Here is a 19,940-nt window from a genome sequence, read left to right on the forward strand (position 1 = left end):
GTCAGACTCTTTGCACAGGCATATGAGTCTGGGTTAGTAAGCATCAAATATCAGCTTCATACAACTGAGGCCATTAAGTCCACTGGCTCTCCACTTGGACTAAATGCTTTCTCTAGCTATTTATGTGCTTGCTCCCACAACCGTTACATGACCTGTATTTCTGAATGCTATACAATACCATTGGCTGTTTTCTGTGGCATCATTGTCTATGACAGAGCAATTTTACCTGCAAAGAAAGCATCACTTATAGTTCAGTTCCATTCAAGTCACTGTTCACAGCAAGACATCACACCTTGTCCTTTGAGATGGATCATTCAGTGAAGAAAAGAGAACAATGATTCACATATCACATATTGTTCAAGAGCTGAATCATTCCAGTGGCCTTTTCTTCAAAGACCTTTTATAAGCTTTGTGACAAAACGTGTGTTTCTTCTCCCCAGGACATGGCTACTTCATGCATTTCAGCACAGTCAGTGCCACTTCAGGGAACAAGGCTCTGCTGGAGAGCAGATTGCTCTATCCAAAAAGAGGCTACCAGTGCCTCCAGTTCTTCTATTATAACAGCGGGCACACTTCTGACCAGCTCAGCATCTGGGTTCGAGAGTATGATGAGGCCAACCCCAACGGCACACTACGTTTCATCCAAACAATCGATGGTAACGCATCCATCCCACTCACCTAATTCAGATAAGGAACAGGTATTATATAGAGATAAGATATCAGATATTATTTTCCATTATTAGGAAATGCAATATCGTGATGACATATAAATAAAATGAATTACATAATGGTGTGGATTATCCTGACAACATAAGCCATTGTCACTTATGAACAATGGACTATGTCCGCAGAATTAGGTTCGGACATTGTCCGAAGTTGCCATTTCACAAATGTAGCACACAGGAGACTGTCTGTGACAGATGTGTTCTCACCTACTGGAAATAATCCGTTTGGTTTAGGCCAGGGGTGGCACCTGGGTAGAGCGTGCGGGAGCGGGAGACAGGACACGACGCAAAAAGTATTCTGCGGATATCGTAGTGGGTTTTTTTTTTTTTTTCGAATATGGCGGACGAGACTACCGACTTTTGTCTGACGATTTCGGCATCTGCCCTTCCTGAATGTTGTCGTCTCTCCAGTTAGACATTTACGTTATCGTCTTCATGTAAATGACCCTTCTTTTTCACCCTCAGATGTTTGTATTCTTCCGGTTTCATGCCAGTCACATGATAGAGATGGCTGCAGCACGTTCATTCGCTCGCTATGAATTCTCCATACCATGATCTGCTCTATTCGCACATGCACTCAATCGGACATTATACGAACTTTGTACAAGGGAGCTGGCAGAGTAAAGTCTGTTTAATGTCCGATCCGGCTGAATCGGAGCTCTGGTTTCCTCCCACAGTCCAAAGACATGCAGGTTAGGTGAATTGGAGACACTAAATTTCCCCTAGGTATGAATGTGTAAGTGTGTTTAGCTGTGTGTCTGCCTTGCATGGACTGGCGAGCTGTCCAGGGTGTTTCCCCACCTTTTGCCCTATGAGCACTGGTATAGGCTCCAGCAACCCCCCCCAACCCTAATTAGGACAAGTGGCTTAGATAATGAGTGAGTGAGTGCATATCTGAAAGGGGCTAAATATCAGATGTAAGCAGTTTCTGAGGCTTTTTGGCTTTCAGCATGTGTCATGAACGTGACAAAATATTCTCTCTCGCTAACTTTCTCTGTTTCTTCTCCAGGACCCCCCCAGAACCTGTGGCAGCTCCATCACGTGAGTTTGGCAGTTTCCAAAAAGTTCCGTGTGATATTTGAAGGAACCAAAGGCTCAGGGTCCTCTGCCGGTGGCCTGTCTCTGGATGACATTAATGTGTCTGAGACAATGTGCCCAGAGCACATATGGCGCGTGAACAACTTCCTCAGTGTGATGGAGACCACCCCCCAGGGTACGGCCATCTACAGCCCCCGCTTCCACTCCAAATACGGCTACACCTTCCAGATGGGTCTCTACCCCAACGGTACCATCGACTACCCTGGGGAACTAGGCGCCTTCGCCCACTTGACGTCCGGGGACAATGCTGTGGATGCCAGCCTGGAATGGCCGAGTGCATGGAAGCAGATCACCATGATGCTGATGGATCAGAACACAGACATACGCAAACGCATGTCCAACCAGAGGAGCATCACCACAGACCCCACGCAAGTAATAGCAGGTGAAAAACCATCTCTGCCCTCAGCTAAATTCTTTTGCCTTTATTTCCGTAGATGTCGTGGCTGTACTTCAACACCTAAATGTCAATTTATGTCAAACTTGACTTTGCTTAGTCAAATGAGTTAAAATGAGTTAAGTTAGTAACAACATTTTCATGGTTCAGTGAAAGCAAGGGGATTGCATCAGGTACTCCTGTGAGTAACAAGGGCGGTAAGAACATCTGATGTGTAGTTAAGTTTCATGATCTCTCTGGGGAGATGCGCTTTGTTTGTCAGAGATTCTGAGAAAATATGAAGTACTGGAAATGTGAACCTATAGAGTTTCCTCTGCAAGGGATCAGGTTTGGCAAATTCTACATCTTCCCAGAAAATCCTTCCTTTCCAAAAGATACCACCTTTTAGTCTCTTTAAGACCACAGCAGTGATCATTCTCTCACAGTTTCAACATAGCACTTTTGTTAACTGAATCTGTTATATCTCCAAATTTTTTTTATCTTCTTTTAGGGTCAACCAACTTTTATTGGGATAACCCTCGTAAGGTAGGGATGGAGGTGACAGAAGCAGATGGCACAAAGTACTTCCGAGGACCAGGATTGGGAACATATGTATACCTGACCCAGGCCAGAGCCCGCAGTAGAGACTTCATCAAAGGAGGAGATGCCATCTTCCTCCTAACAATGGAAGGTGGGTGCTGTTAAACTTCCATAATAGGGCTGATTTGTCCCATAGAAGAATAACAAGACAGGTACAGCAGTAAATTCATTTCAGCAGACAGTGAAAGACTCTGTTTTCAAAGTTTAGTGTCCTAGTTGGTCTGGTTTTCCAAAGAGTCAGCTGTATTAATTATATGACTTGTACACATTGTCTCTAGTCAGAGCAAAAACTACAGGAAAAGCAGAAAATGCCTCACTGTCCACATTATGGGTTTACAGGGATGTCAGTGAATTCTGCTCATTTCTTTAGTGACGTGATTTTTCTTTGAAGAGGTCAATTCATGTATGTTGGTGCTAAATTTCAGAATCATAACTCAGTTATGTGCTGGATGGTATAGTTCTATTATTATAGTATCTGCTGGCTCTTAGAAGTTGATTTTTGACTTTATTATAGATATCTCTCATCTGGTGCCATCTCAGCCCCTCCCCTCAACGACAACAGCCAAGCCAAACACCTCCCAACCCACCACCGCCAAACCTGAAACCCCCAAACCCGAAACCCCCAAACCAACCACCACTTCAAAACCAAGCAGCCCTTGTGACAAAGTGACATGTGAGAACGACGGAGTGTGTGTGCTGGACAACGGGGGCGTGGCTGTGTGCAGGTACAACCACAGGAGACGTTAGCCATGTACCTTCTAACAGTGGTCAAACTGGACCACTACTGTTGTAGTACTCAAAACCAAACACACACACACACACACACACATACACACGTGTATTGTGAAGTTCCTGTGCTGGTTATCAGGGGATGCATTCAAACACACTGGGCTCACACCCCGTCACGCTCTCCCTCAGTCTCTAGGTCAATGAGATGAAATAATGCAGTGACACTGAGTTAGGCGAATCCTCTTGTTAAAGTATGTAATATACACATACCCTTCATGGAACTCTAGTAAATATCCAGAACATGAATTTTCATGACTGTTACTACAGCTTGTAATGCTATGGCTAATTTGTCTCAATCTATATTCAGAACTCTCAGAAGTGTCAAGATAGCGACAGATTCATGTTATGAACATTTCTCATCAGACAGTCCAAAATTCTGTCACTCTCTTATTCTTGCAATTCATCATACCCCCCTCCCTGCCTTCTCTCTCTCTCTCTCTCTCTAGGTGTAAAGTAGGAGATGACTGGTGGTATACAGGTGACAGGTGCCAGTTTAAGGGCTCCACACAGGACTGGATTGTGACAGCAGTGGTTGCCTCTGTGTGTGTACTGGCTGTCATGTTGATTGTCACAATAACCAGTGTGGTGTGCCTTAAGAAAAAGTACAAGAAGAGGATGCAGGCAGCAGGCGACGACATCGTAATGCAAAAGCAAAACTACAGTGCTAAACTTTGATTCGGCAAAATAATTCCACGTTTTACCCATGTTGGCATTTCTGAAAGGACCAAACAATCGTGACATTGGTATATGTTTACAAACCCAAAGGTCCAGGTTTGTGTAATTAGTGAATTATTACATATTTGTTATAATCAGATGACCCTTTGGTGTGTGAGTAATTGTTTTGGAATAAATCTCATCTTCTTTTACAACATTTAGAGAAGCAGACAGGAAAAATGTTGCTGAGTTTCTCTGGGAAAATCTCAAACTGTTCTGTTCTAAATCATTCTAATTAATTTATTTTACTCATTTCTTTAAAACGTCAGCTCTGTTGTTCGAACTGATAGAACGGTCTTGACTTAAAACATTTTGAAAGACAACATTGCCCCCTGCTGTTTGAGGAGGCCTGTAATGCTTTGAAAATAAAGTTAAAGCATGCTTGCATATAACACGTTGCTGTAGTTAAAGGGGAGGGGGGGGGGGGGAGTTAGGATTTGCCCCCATTTAGGATATGAATATTTTAGCCTAGCTTTGGTTATTTGGGTCATTTTAATTTTATTGTCGTATTAAGTGCAGATTTTATTCTTGTGTGTATCAGCGCTTTCATTTAAAGTTTCCTGCACTATATATTTTATATTTGGCAGTGAGTGGAATCTGATATTTTATTCAGCTCCTAGTCAGTGAAGGTTTCGGGGATTCTGTTTTCCTACGTCACCACTGATGCCCTCAAAAACGCACTTTACTGTTGGTCCTTCCAAGTCAGCAGGTAATACCCCCGAGAGAAATTTTTAAAGGAACAAAGGTGTCCCTGGTCTTACATTTCTCCGAATGACACTGCAAACTTTGAATCTGCTGGACCAGTCGGTCATCAGTAGCCTACACATAAGGTATCTCACAAACACGTAGCTGCGAGCCCCAGGTAAAGTGAACAAACGGCCCCTGGAAGTGGCACGGCCAACTGTCTGTGGACAAGAATCTTTGAACCACTGTCTGCGAATCTCCCTGCACGTCCTTGCGCTCACACCGGTGTGACGTCGAATTCCGTGACCAGCAAATTGTAGTAGGTATCGGGGCAGCTTGAACTCACACAGACGAGTCCGTCACACAAACAACGTAAGCTCATAGACTGTAAATAAATGAGAGATGAGGCCTGTAATAAGTTCCAGTACAATAGCATGTTGAAAGAGGCAAGGTGAATGTAGTGCGGAGCGTTTGTTTAGAACTGCTGGTTATTCACATCATGTAAATCATACAAATGTATTGATAGGAGATGTATCAATTTTCTAAAAAAAACAACAAAAAAAACATGTACTAGTAAATGTGGGTGAAATTCTCAGCCTGGGCCAAATGAGACTGAGTCCCAACGCCACACGATACCTGTTCTGAGACAAAACAATAGGAGTCTAACAATGAGTCAGATGCAGTGTAAGTTTATTGTAGAGTTCAAAAGGCATACAACAAACTGAGTCAGGTCCCGGGGAGTGACTGACTCCTTCTCACAAAGCACCGGTCTTAAGACACGTTTTCTCAAAAAAGATACACATTACTTTGTCTCTTTGTATGTGGGGCACCTCGGCCAGCCCATCTTCACAGACTCCTCTTATCGTCATTATTGTCTAGTTCCTTTATGTTTACCATATTTACTGCCCTGCTAAGCGGTGGAGCGAGATATAGCACAAACCAGGAATATTTCACCTTCTCCATATATTATGACTGACCACAATACTCTGGCAGAGGCGCCGTTCTCTTTCCATATATTATGACTGACCTCAACACTCTGGCAGAAACGCCAACCTTATCTCACATGCTGTCCTCTATAGGGCCGCACAGGCCTTTTCTTTCTGAACAAAGAGAACTTGATGTTTCTTGCAATACAAAGGATTGTATAGTTATATAGCTGTTAATATAAACGATTACATTGATTCACCCCTATAATAATGAATACATTATGGTTACATTGTTTATCATGGTTACTACACTGGTTAGCTTAAAGGAGAGTAATATTTTTCCAACGTAAATATTACAAATACATATTATGTTTTATATTTATTTATATGTTATATTTACTTCGTCTTTGCTGCATTCATCGTGGAGTTGTATGTTTGTATTTTCTTAAAGGCAGACCTTTTAATATATCGCCCAATATTTGCATGAACCTGCAAATCAGGTGCATTCCCGCTTAAAAATATGTTTTAGAGGGAATGTCTTTTCCTGTAAATAGTGTGATCTTGCCTCAAACACTACCGTTTCAATCAGCTTCTCCTCCATATCGGTGGCTATGGGAACTGAAATGCTAATATGGGAACTAAAGTTTAAGAAAACGTTCCGCAGCGAAAGAATATAAGAGAAACACATCTGCCTTCTGCCTGGCCATCGCTCGACGCAGTCGCTGCTTATTTGCATAAAGTTGACCTTTGCTCAACTTTTTTGTCGTGAAGTCCCGGCGATTTTGGCAGGTGGGCGCTAGATTGGATCAGCGGGAGGGACGCTCTGCTGTGATTAATTGTTACGTTGTTAGGTGACTACTGACGCTCCAGCTGTACCACAGCTGACGTTCCCGTCGCAGTATCTGACAGAGGTTTCAAAACACTCGTGCGAATGGCGAATTAAATGTCAAACATGACACAATTTGATAACTCCGCCGATCCAGACTCTTTTATGAAAGGGGTGGAGGAAGAGTTGCAAACTAAGTTTATTACTTTTTCTGTGGACCGCCATTACAATGACAAAGGTAAAGACATGAACAATGAACAAATGATTGCTAGCTAGATATCAAATAAGGGTTTCTGAAAAGAACTGGCTAAACGTGAGGTAACTAACTAACTAATGTTACTGTTGTGGGTGAATTAGCGAGTAAGACGATTAACGAAAATGTCTAGAGAAGAAGTTGATAAATTTGCTTGTCACAAGGTTAAGTGGTGTTATTTACTATCAGTGTTGGGGTAACGAGTTACAAAGTGACGTACTGTAATTATATTACTTTCCTCCATAACGAAGTAAAGTAAGGCATTACAGTTCAAATTTCATTCATCACATTACAGTTACTGGACTATTAAAATGACATTTCCTGCGTTACACATGTCTTTTCAAAAGAATGTTTTTTGTGCTGAATATTCAGATTTAACTTATCAGACTGATAGTTCCGGTCCTGGGTGCTAACTGGTCAATACAGTGTTCCAGCGATGTTAAAATACATGATTATAGAAGCAGTTATGACGCGACACGCACTTGTTCGCCTTAATTGTGTATCTATAATATTACTACCCACTGTCACTAAGGAGAGACTGGGTGACAGCTCCCATTAAATGGTACAAGACCGACAACTGGTTGGTCAGCTAGCTAGCATGGTCTGTTACATTTGAGAAATCCCGAAAATAAGGTGTTGCCAACCAGGACAATGATATCTAGAGCTTTAAAATGTTAATGTTACTTTTAAGCACAAAATACCGATAATGCAGCTGTCGCCTGCTGATGATACCAAAACGTATTACTAGCTACCTCAGAAACTACCGGTAGTTAACCACTGGATCTGATGTATCATTTTTACTGTGTATGCTGTTGCAGCCAGTTTTGGCTGTACAGTTTGCTAATTAAAGCCTGATAAGTTATGCTTTAACTGTGTTCATACTTTGCACTAGGCTATTACATTGAAAATAAAGTAAAGGACTATGATGTTTGTCCTTGTATCTTTATGTGGTAAACTGGTGAATTTGTAGTTTTAAAGTAATGAATAGTGTAATTACTTTTCAAAAGGAGTAACCAATAAAGTAATCCCATGACAGTTTAAAGAAATAATTGGTAACTCATAACTAATTTCTTTTTTTGAGTAACTACCCCAAACACTGGTTGTTATTCAGATTGGCAACCTTTACCCATGAACCAGGTCTACTGGCAATGGGCTGGAGGTTCTTGTCTGCCATAAAGGCAAAGACCTTGCCACAGCCCAGAAGCAGAGGTATGCCAAGGAAAAGGCTAAAAGGATGCTACTCTGTGAACACAAGACACACACACGCGAACAGGCTTGACATGCACGAGAGCAAGCAAATTCTGAGGCGCTATAAAATATCTAGGCCTATGTAATTATGTTTACAGATGTACTTATTTTTCCTGTATCTTCACACAGATGACATGGACAACAAGAAACAACTGGTACTAATAAAATGGGAATACGTCAGCTTCTGTGGAGTATCTTGTTTACCTGTGTTGCATACACCTTCACTTATTTTCCAATGTCCGCCTTGAGTGTGCAGAGACACTCTACCAATGTTAACTGATCTTAGTAAAGAGTGTATGTACAGACAGTAAATCCTTCAATTTCCTTACAATTTCCCTCACTTTATACAGATGATGGACCACAGTTTTGGCAGCCAGAGATCTCTTTGGCGAGACACAGAAAAGGTGGGATGCCCAACTGCCATATCAATCAGTAAGATAGCAACATTCCCTAAATTCAAGGTTGGTCTAACAAATTGTCACACAACCAAATGTGCGTGCTGGGCATGCAACGGGAGAAATGGTAATAAAATAATCATCACATAATAATCTGCTCACAAAGTACTAAGACATGATGCACATTTATTAAAATACAATATTATGGAGTGTGAAACTTGATACTTTGATATGAAACTACAACTATGATACTTTTAAATGAAGCATCAATTCGCGAGCCTGTGGATGTAAGAGTAGAGCAGCGAGTAGCAGAGCTCACAAAGCAGGGTGTGAGGAAGGTCAGTGAGGTGAAGCGGCATCTTGCTCAGTTTGTAAGAGCTGAGCTTTTTAGGGGAACCAGTTACTTCCCCTCAGAGAAGGACCCGAGAAATATAATGGCCAGCTGTATGACCCCGATCTCAGGAGATGGTTTGGGCACAGAGGTTGTCGGCCAGCCAGTCACTTGTGAGGGTAAGCTGTCTGATTAGTAATGTATAACATAAATGAAGGACTTAAGTAGTAAAACATATTTTTATGAGGGTTACTGTCTAAGCGTGCGTAATCATTAAACTGTTAATCAGTCTTAATTCTTTCGGGGGTATGCATCACAAAGTGCAAAATCAATAAGAGAACAGCGCCATTTTCTTTCTTTGCAGAGACACAGGTGACCTTAGACTGTGGTTTGCCCCCGCACAGATGTGCAAGGAAAACAGATCTAAAGAAGAAATGTGTCAACTTCTCCAAACAAATCATGGACAAAATATATCTCACTGAGGACCAAGACAGACTTGAGGAACTTTTAGAAAAATTAAGCACCCTGCTGAAAGACATCACACCTCTTCCCAGCAGAGGATGGGATGCCACTTCATCTGGAAGCAAAGAGGGTCAGAGTTTCATCAGCCATTCCAACCCCATTGTCTCAGAAGTCCATTGGAAGGCCGAAATCTAGGTAGACAGGCAGAGTGGGTCCTCATGCAGAAAGCATGCGGGAAGCCTACAAAGTGCCTGACATGTAGTCCAGGGCCATCACCTCCCACCCTCCCGAGGACGGACACTCAAATGCATTGGGCCCCCCCCAACTCCCCAGAGGATGAACACAACTGCGCCCCCCCAACCCCCTCCCAGCTGCATTTTATACATAGTTAAATGTCTATAGCTCCTTTTACAAACATATACACTGTGACATTGGTGCTCACTGCATTGCTTGTTTGTTTTTGTGAGTACATTTAAGTGCAGTGCACCTACTAGAGATGCAGTGGTACAGTGGGCCTGCGGTTCGGTATGTATCGCGGTTTTTGGGCCACAGTAACGGTACGGTTTCGGTATCTTTATACTTAAGAAAAAATATAAACATATCACCATTTAAACAATGAATTCTTTATTTTCCCTATAGACAAATAAAACTTTCAATTCAGAAAAATAGCAGCATGACTGGTAATATATTTACTTAAAAATTATGGGGTTTTTTTCCTTGAAATTTTACGATTTTATTCTCATAATATTATGATTTTTATTCCCTTAATATTACGACTTTATTATCGTAATATTATGACTTTTGTCTGTAGCCTGCATGTAGTCTGCAGTAATAAGCAAGTTTTGGAAATTATTGGAAAATGGCAGGCATATCATAATACCGCAGTTCACGTGTCCGTATTGAACCGTGGGGGGCATACCGAACAGTTCCATAACATACCGTGTACCGTATTGAACCGTGGGGGGCATACCGAACAGTTCCATAACATACCGTGTACCGTATTGAACCGTGGGGGGCATACCGAACAGTTCCATAACATACCGTGTACCGTATTGAACCGTGGGGGGCATACCGAACAGTTCCATAACATACCGTGTACCGTTGCATCCCTAGCACTTACCCACCCCCTGTTTGCACAGTTAAATGTCTGCAGTTCCTTTACAAACCTATGCACTGTGACATTGGTACTCACTGCATTGCTTGTGTGTTTCCTGGAGTATATAGTTCTTATTCTTGTAGTCCTTTAACAAAGTGGTAATGCTAATCACTGAATTTGTTTGTTTGTATGTAGGTCATGTGTGTGCATAGTTCATATAATTTCTTTTACAACCCTATACAAAGTAGCAATGTTACTGACGGCCTTTACTTACAGGGTTAGAATTTGCATGTTTGTTCTGCAAGGAGAAAGTAAAAGTGATTCCTTGGAACTGCTCTGCTGTGCCTCTGATCCATACTATTACTTGCTTGTAAAATTCTGCAACCACCTGTCCTCCTCAGTTAGGGCATCTTTAAATGTCATTGTTCAGGTCTGAGCATTATACCCGTGTGTGGAATAAACTTTAGAAACTATATTGCAAGTGCATCCATGATCCGTAAGTTTGTTTCTTTTTTTGTTACGAAAATTGCAGTGTGATGTTGTTTGCTCAAATGTTTGTTCAGATTACAATTTTTTCACTGAGTTTGTATCACGATTTTGTGTTATTTGAATTAATTACAGTTTTCTTGATTAAGAAATTGTCACTCAAAATATAGGCTCGTGTCTCATTGTGAAATTGTGTTATATTGTATTAAATGTTGCCCATTAATGCATTCCGTTGTCTAGAATTTCCTCTTAGGTGGGTACGTAAACCTGCTGAAACCATTTGTGCTTTCAGTCAGGGGTGTAAAATCACAACTGAGAAGTTTTTCAAACTTATTTAGGTTACCCGTCAGCAAAGCTGTTTGACAAATCATTAAACAAGAAACTTAGGTAGCCACGCCCACAACTGACCTGTAGGCTATATTTACGTTTTCAAATTCCGCCAGGCGACTCATCGCGCCATGGTGCTCAGTGTAATCCAGCAGTCATTGGAAATGAATGACATCCGGCCTCCTTGGTTCTTGTTGCTGCTGCCGCTGTGAGCATTACAACATCACAAAACATCCGTAAAGATGTAGAGGATCGTCCAGAGAGAGTGACGTTACGTTTCTTAGCAGCCTGAGCCCAGTTGTTCAGAAGTGTTATGTCTTGAATTCTCTTGGTGGCCCTAGTTTTCTCCTTAGATGCTGATTTAGATGTCTGATTTCTCCTCAGACTTTCACAAACAAATGCTCTTAAACTTCTCCCCACATAAATATTATATATGGAATAATAGAGACATAACATACAAAAACAAAACACTGTTTAACAGGGTTTGGTTTGATAGAGGTATTATACTTTTTAGTCAGCTACTTGGTAATAATGGTCATCTTTTAACATATGAAGAATTCCTTGACAAATTTCCGTTTCCTGTTATTCCATGACACTAAGCTATTGTTATGGATACTATTCCAAGTGGTGCTAGACTGCTCTTATTGTCTAGCATTCTTAAAGGGAAAAATTGTGTAATTCCTCACTTTAATTGCAAGAATCTTTACATTGACGGTGGTTGTCCCATAGTTAGTTCTAAAACCACCAACAAATGTATTAGAAGAATAATTCAAAGGGAAACTGTTTCATCTGCCCCTGCAGTATTTTATTGGAACATGTTTAATGATATTAATTGGAACTGGACATGGCTTTTGCCAAACAAATTTCTCGTAACTAATAGTCAAGGAAGTTTCCTATAAGATCATACACAGATGTTACCCCATTAAAACTAAGCTAGCCAAATTGAAAATAGACCTTGATGTTTCTTGTACGTTTCGTAAAAGAAAAGATGAAACGATACCCCACCTCTTTCGGGACTGCATTTACAGTCAGATATTTTGAAATGACTTGCAAGTTTTGCTGAAAACTTGCAAATGTCCCAAAGCTGTTAAAACACATACAGCCTGTGCCTCATTCTCTTGTTCTCTTTATAAGTATTTTGTTTGTTTACCCTGAGCATATTTGTATTTGTTATATGTTTTCTGCTATTTGCCATATTTATAAATATGCTGTTCTGATATTTTGCGCTAATAATGATTAATAAAAAGTTGTTCAGAAGTAATCTGATTGGATTTCGGCTATCGGATTGGATCAAATCTTGAAAATGGGTTGTTCAGAAGAAAGAAAGGATTCTGAAATCAGATTAGACTACGTAATCCAGTCTTGGTTTTGATCTAGATCAAACCTTCAGTATGTGTTGTGCAAAACTTTTTAGTAGGATTGGGATACCTTTGATCCAAAAACTCAGGATTATTCTGATCCCATCAGAAGGGTGGATTCAGGGTGGATTTCAGGAACAAAATGCAATAAAACTTTAAAATTCGTTAAATAATACAATATTTGTATTATATCTTTTATATATATATATATATATATATATATATACGTTTTGCACTTGGTATATTTAACCATTACAGTGATAAAGTTTAAAAGGTACACATTCAAGGCTACCTATTAAGCCTCTCAGTACAGTAAAGTAAAAAGAAAAATTTGTCCCCATAAATAATCCCACAAACAGCTGTCAATATCAAATAAAAATAATTATTTTAACTGTCATGTATCACTGTATATTAATTACAATGACACAATCATCAGAGATGAACAGTCAAAAGTAGTTTCTAACAATTGCATCCCTTATTGCACGTCCAGTCTGTCCCTCATCCTTCAGCAGCTCAGGTGTATCATAAACGTCATCACAGAGAGGGACATTGTTGTATCTGGATCAGGGTGATCCACTGTCGCTTTGAAAAACCGGCACACCTGATCCTGGATATCAAACCATGGTATTTCCAAATCCGGATCATTCCGATCCAGATTAAACTTTTTGAACAACTGAGCCCTGATTGTTCGCGGGGCGAAGTTTGTTTGTGGCGCATTCAAAGGTTCCCCAATAAATTCATTTTTGCCTGGCCCTAAAACAGTCCAGGTGCCGCATAAATTTCCTAGATGATCTGCACAGTTCAGAGGTGAAATGTCAGATAAATGAGACAAAGCCGGATTTTTTTTTTCTCGTTTGTCTATAAATCCCTTCTCCCGAATACCCCCCTAGTTCGTTACTTGCTATAACAGTCGTAACCGCAAGATGGCATTGTGGGCCTATTTCCAGAAACAACACATAATGCAAATGTGCATAAAACAAATTAAATTAGAGACCAAACGGTTAAAATATTTTGAAACCAATATTTCATCAAATTTATGGTGTCCTGGATCAAAATCTTAATGCTGAAAAATATTTCTACCGTCTGGGATTGGAAACACTTTGCCATTTCAGTTACGGTCATTATTTCTTAAACTGTAATACCGATGATCCAAACCTCACAGCCTGAGTAAGTGACCTGTCTCCGGCTATAGCTTACTACATCAAAGAGAGCCTGGATAATAACGAAAGTTTCTATTTTCAGTTTTTTTTTATAAGTATTAAAAAGTGGGCTCTAAATGCAATTTAAATCCAGCTGCGACTCAGATGGAAATAAAACCAGGCCAAAGGAACGAAACTGTCACATTTTCTGGAACATGCTAAATAATTTCCCTCAAATGTGAAACAAAATCCAGTTGCTGCGCATTTTGCCTGCAAAACAGTGAAGACCGCACTCTACAGATGGCACCAAAACCAGGCTTAAACCTTTAATGACACAAAATCCAAACATTTGCCCCCATTTGATAACTTTCTCCTACACTGGCCAATTTCTTCACACTTGTAATCAGGCTTTGTAAATCGGTTCGGTCCATGATCCCTTAGAACTAGGCTTAACTCCAGTTTGGTTTAAGATACAGAGTGATGGGTGGAAATACATACACGGAGAAGGGCACCGTAAATTCAGACGTGATGCCCCAAGTAGATGCTGAAAAGGACATGTCGCCCAGTCGTGAAGCGGATGGGAACAGCTCTACTCTACTTTACGCAGGCTGATGCGGACAGTATGGACAAAGATTCCGATGAGAGAATCAGTGACCAGAAGAGAGATATCTCATTCAAACGTATTTATTAACTAGACGATAAAACGCCGGGATTAGAATCAGAGGATTCTATTTAGAATAAATACTCCTGCAATGCCAGGCGTATGCACGTATGTGTGCGGTTGTGTCTGTATTGAGCGTGTGGTTTAGTTTTAGTGAACGCAAACACGGTAAACTATAGAAAGGCAAAAAATATTGTCCACGATTATCGGGCGTCAGTCTGGTGTGAAGTGACGACCTAACGTGGTGAAGTCCGAGGCACGTCACGACGTTGAGTGACGCCGACTGGTTTTCGTACAAATAGTTTAGAATGAGTCAGATGTGCTGATTTCGCCTTCTTTGTTTTTGGTGCGAAATTACAGTAAAATATTTATGTCCAAATGTTTTCCATCAGTGAATGAAATTTGCCCTTGACTCTTTATTATTCTAAAAATGCGAACACAAAAGTTTTTACAAGTGTAAAATCCTCTTCCTATTTTCATAACTGTTGTATCAACAGGGTCCGCTGTACACGGGAGCAGGTGTTGCATCCGTCTGAGGATGATGACTCTCATCGCTCTGCGCGATTGCTTTTTTCATCTAAATGAAGAGGACTTTTTTTAATTCTACATTCCGCATAGAAAATGATTCGTCACCTGCTCAGTTTCTGAATTCTCATCAGAGGTAAAATCGGTATCACATGCCGTATACTGTATTAATCTACGTGTTTGTTCAAACAATTGTTTATCTTCATCACCACCAATTTACCTTTCATTAATGGGAATATAGCGCAGTAGTCTACCATTATTCATGGTTTCTCTGCCACAACAAACACTAATGCTTTTAAATTCAAGTTAAACAGTAAGCACAACCATAGAAATACGTTGTCTGACAAACTAAGAGGGCGCACCGGTTTTACGAGGTTTACCAGTCTTAAATCGAATGTATGTGAGTCGTGGATTTTCATGTGAGTAGGGTACACCATTTCAGGTGTTCCTGTGAAAACGTTAATCGTCAAGCTGGAAATTCCATAACAGGGATGGTGAGCTCGTGTGAAAGTAGATGAATTTGCGCGTTAAATGTCATTCATAGAGCTTGACCGGCATAGCCTATCTGAGATAAATAAAAGTCGAGAAAATGGGATTAGGTAGTGTAATGAAAGTTGGAGTTTCCGTGCAGGAGCAGTTGCTGAATTAATAAAGTAATTAACGTTTCATCATGACTCTGTTCGGCCATTAGTGAATTAAAAAGCACGAATTGTGTTCGTGTTTGTGTGTTTGCAAACTGAATTTTGTGAAATGTAACTCTGGGAAATGAAAGAATCAGTGAAGTGTGTAAATCTTTGCGCATTTCGTGCATTTTGCCACAAAAAGGCATGTCATTTTGGCCAGCACTTCTCACTCTGGGTATGTATCATCATTTTTGTGCTCAAGCACGCAAGAAGAACTGTACACCTACTGCGATCGAAAAGTTCTAGAATTTCTAAAATATTCTAAAATTCTAAGTTCTAAAATATTTTGCGGTATTACGGTGTGTTCTAACGCGTCTGTTATCATTGTGAGCTGTCTGAAAAGGGGGTGCTTTCCTCGGATATCACGTCCAAAAGAGCCTGTCCAAGGAAAGCATCATTCGAGATGGGATATTTTGGATTTGTGTGTGTCTTCTGTCTTGCCTTATACAGTGTGTGTAACAAAACTGGCCTCACAGAAAAAAAAGTAAAAAAGAAAAAGGTGATTAAACAAACCTCGCTTTGAAAGGCGTAGCCCATTCTGTTTTCTGGCTTAGAAAACTGTCATCTGGTCTAATGTCACCTGCTGCGTACCGTTAAAATAACTCAAATAATCAGAAGTCAAATAATCAGAATAGGGGCAACAGAGTGAAATTATAATTATTCTGAAATTTTCACCATAAAGCCAAAGCTCTTGGTTGTGGGCGGGATTTACCTGCCGTTCTGTTTTCTGCCTTCCGTCTATCGTCCGAGCTGGCTTGATACTGCTCTACTCGCCCTCTGGCTGCCGACGTCTCCCTCTCCTCCGTGCTCACTCGCTGCTCGGTTGTCTCCTGTTTCTCCGTGTGTCCCAGCCATATCAGCACGCGGCCGTGGCTCTGTGTCTCACTCGGGCACCCAACCGCCACTGGACTCGGCTCAAGTTGATGGCGGCCTCCCCGGAGGACGACGCCGTCGACCGCAGACCCATACGAAGAGTGCGGTCAAAAAGCGATACGCCCTACCTCGCCGAGGCAAGGATATCACTCAACCTGGAGACAGGTAGGGAACAAACTGCACACGTGTCAGACGCGACATAGCCTGCTGCATCTGTGGTTAGTACACAATGCACGCTGCTGTGCGCACTTACTCACATGAGCTCATATTTTTCCTGAGATTGTTGAAATTGTTTTATTTGGGGGAGGGCTGAATTTCAGTTAATCTTCTTGCGGAACATGTGAATGCGTTTGTCGACACAAACTGCTGTCCCGTCGAGACATTTGTTACTGCCATTATTTAAACTTTGCATTTGAAACCCGCGATACATCTTACATAGTCTATTTTAGGCTATTTTAATTTCAGTACAGATAGTGGAATCGGTAGGTAAGGCCACGGTATTTTTTGTGACCAAAGAGGATTCATAGCGTACCAGCTGAACTGTGAGTGGCTGCGATTGTGTGAAGTGCAAATGGTAGCCTTTTTGAACTTAGGCAAGTGAAACCAACACGATCAATAGTGCTGTTCATGAATACACTTACATAATGAACTAAATTATTTTGGTGGATATGCCTGCCTTAACGTGGGTGCGTAATTATCACCAGTGTGCTTAGTTTGTTGGCTTATCCCCGGAGGCAATAATCGCCCACGTGTGCGTGTTTGTGGTTCATAATTCCCCTCATGAATGTGTACAGTTTATTGAGAAACTGCTATTTTGATCGTGGCTTGCAAACGGGCAGACATGGAGCCGAATGAACGAGGTGTATTGCATCCCTTGTTACCATGGTGACTTGGCATTATTTTACGGCTGAGTCAGTACTCGTAGACCGATTTCCAGGAGCTTGTAACTTTACAAGTAGGCTCTACAATCACATAGGTTTGACCAATGATTGCAAATGCAAAGGCACTGAACAAAGACATGAATTAATTTTACGCTTTTTCAGACTATCCTGCACGAATCAGTCAGATGACTTCACTGGCTCATTACATAAATAGTGTTTTCATTTGCCGGCATATGCTCAGGAGCGCGAACGATCCGTTGGGTTGGCAGTCATCCGTGGTTTCCCGTACGGAGCTGTCCACAGTACAGGGGTGCTGAGACGGTTACCGCCTACCCTACTTGGTCAACTGTGTACGTGAACTGACTGCGAAACAGCGCGCCTCTTGGTACAATAATGTTTTTAAAAGACTCCCTTTAATTAGCCTCAAAATTATTGGCATTTTTAGATTTTAAAACTGCAAACATATTGGTGTGCCAGGGCGTATCTCTGCTTTTAAGGAACTAGCTCTAGCTGCTAGTTTCAGTATAGCGGTTTAGCCTACTCCAGTAATACTGCAGAGCTCTCTGGACGCGTCACACCCCGAGGAAACTGCGGCGTTACGCCACCTCTCTGCCTGAATGGAGCCCCAACTTAAGCCGCAGATTCTCTCTCTCTGTCTCTCTCTTTCTCTCTCCCTCTCTCTCTCTTAAACCCACTGCTCAGCCTGAAAAACATACTTAACAAGTCAGACATGGTAAAAAAAAATACTAAATTAATTCAGAAGACTAATTCCCTTTTTCCATTTGCATAGGTACAGGAAACACTACAGTTTGTATTTAATAATTTATAAATCATCGCAGTTCCAGGATGTCTTATGAAAAAGATTTTTGGGGGGTTAGCTTGTTAAATTTGTAAAGTCATTGGGTAAGAAAAAGGGGGTATTGCACCGTTGTGGGAAATATGGAGTGTTTAACAGAATATTTTGTGACGTGATCCATCTACCTGTGTGGCATTTCATTGAGACATGTCTCTCTCTAATGCTACATGTGAAGGGCTGGGTCTGTGGCTCTGGAAACACAGTTATATAATTGGTGCACTGGTTGCGTACTTGAGAATGGAGCATGTATAGTGGTGTTATGCATTGGTATGTTGATAGGTTGGTTGGATATGTGAGTTTAGACACATGGGCATGTAATGCATATATTTGTTTGCAGAATGCATTGTATATATCGGCTGTCATATACTGGTATCTTAGCTGTGGGAATTGGAGTGGAGAGTATGTTTTTTTTTAATATCAGTTTATTTGTAAGAATACAACTGAACTCCCACCTCTTTTTCCAAATGTGAGGACATGCCTGCAATTCAGTTTGGTACTGAATCAATGTGAACTGAAGTCAACAGAAAAGACTGCTTTCAAACATACGTTCCATTAGAGAGACGTCAGACAGATCCATTCACATGTACAGGGAAACAGATGAGGGTTTACCACCCAGTGGAGAAGTTCATAATGTAGAGCACACTCCATTTTTTGGGGCGACTGGTGCCAGATTTAGACAGAATGCTGTTTATTGAACGGTGAGGGTGCGTTCAGTTTTTGGGCTGTTTGATGTGTGTTGTGCAGTCTGTTATAGTAATGTCACTCAGCATGGTGCTACATACTGCCCCCTGTCACCCAGTCCTCAATAAAAACCCAGGGCTAATCTAACATTGCTCTACCTTCACACCACGAGAGAGACAGAGAGAGAGAGAGAGAGAGGGAAAGTGAGGGGGGGATGAGGGAGGTAAGGAGTATCATTTGAGAGCAGATGGCTATGTATTAAAATCACACTTAAGCAAATAAACAATATGGAAAAACAAGGATAATTCAGATCTGATACAGAAGCCCCTCACCAGAGACAGGGATTAATAGCTGTGAAACATGAGGACATCAATTACTACTGAGAAATATAGGGAGGACCAGAACAGCGCCCGCGGGCATAGAGACTGCATCGATTTCAGACACACACACACACACACACACACACACACACACACACACACACACACACATACACATACACACATAAGCAGTCTCTTCCACTGCAGCCAATAAGAGCATTAAAGTGAGCGAGAGCAGGACATTGTGTCTGTTAGGGCAGAGGCTGCAAGCTGAGGCCAGCTGACCCAATTGAAGGGTTCACATGAGCATTTGCTTACACTCTGTCAGCCTAATGGAAACACATCTACTGCAAACAGGTTTGTTTTTACTCCACAAGCTGACTGGGAAGGTATGTGGCAAACCTGAATCTAAAACTGACTAGTGATTTGTCCCTTCGAATGTGTCGCAGGACAGGTCCACAAACATGCCACTTTAACCACACTAAAATGTATGGCCTTTTCAGTTAGTTTTCCACTCTGTCAGCGTAATCAGTCACCACAACATCAAATCTGAGTGCTAAAGAGATAGATGCACCTCTGTTCAATGAAACTGATATTTTCAACATCATACGTCAGTCATCAGCTGTGGGT

The 19,940-nt window shown here is 41.3% G+C and overlaps 1 protein-coding gene across 1 annotated transcript in view; it reads left to right on the plus strand.

The window, feature by feature from the left end:
- Window positions 1-16,775, plus strand: part of mep1bb (meprin A subunit beta b) — a gene marked incomplete at its 5' end in the record, with an annotated part of 28,863 nt that extends 12,088 nt beyond the window's left edge. The window contains 6 exons of the mRNA XM_030774816.1: window positions 441-656; window positions 1,735-2,205; window positions 2,708-2,887; window positions 3,311-3,521; window positions 4,032-4,224; window positions 16,551-16,775. Of these exons, the coding sequence (XP_030630676.1) occupies window positions 441-656; window positions 1,735-2,205; window positions 2,708-2,887; window positions 3,311-3,521; window positions 4,032-4,224; window positions 16,551-16,775 (1,496 nt within the window). The remainder of the gene's footprint in view (window positions 1-440; window positions 657-1,734; window positions 2,206-2,707; window positions 2,888-3,310; window positions 3,522-4,031; window positions 4,225-16,550) is intronic.
- Between the last annotated feature and the right edge of the window lie 3,165 nt (window positions 16,776-19,940).

Source organism: Chanos chanos, chromosome 5, assembly GCF_902362185.1.
Source record: "Chanos chanos chromosome 5, fChaCha1.1, whole genome shotgun sequence".
Classification (NCBI taxonomy): Eukaryota; Metazoa; Chordata; class Actinopteri; order Gonorynchiformes; family Chanidae; genus Chanos; species Chanos chanos.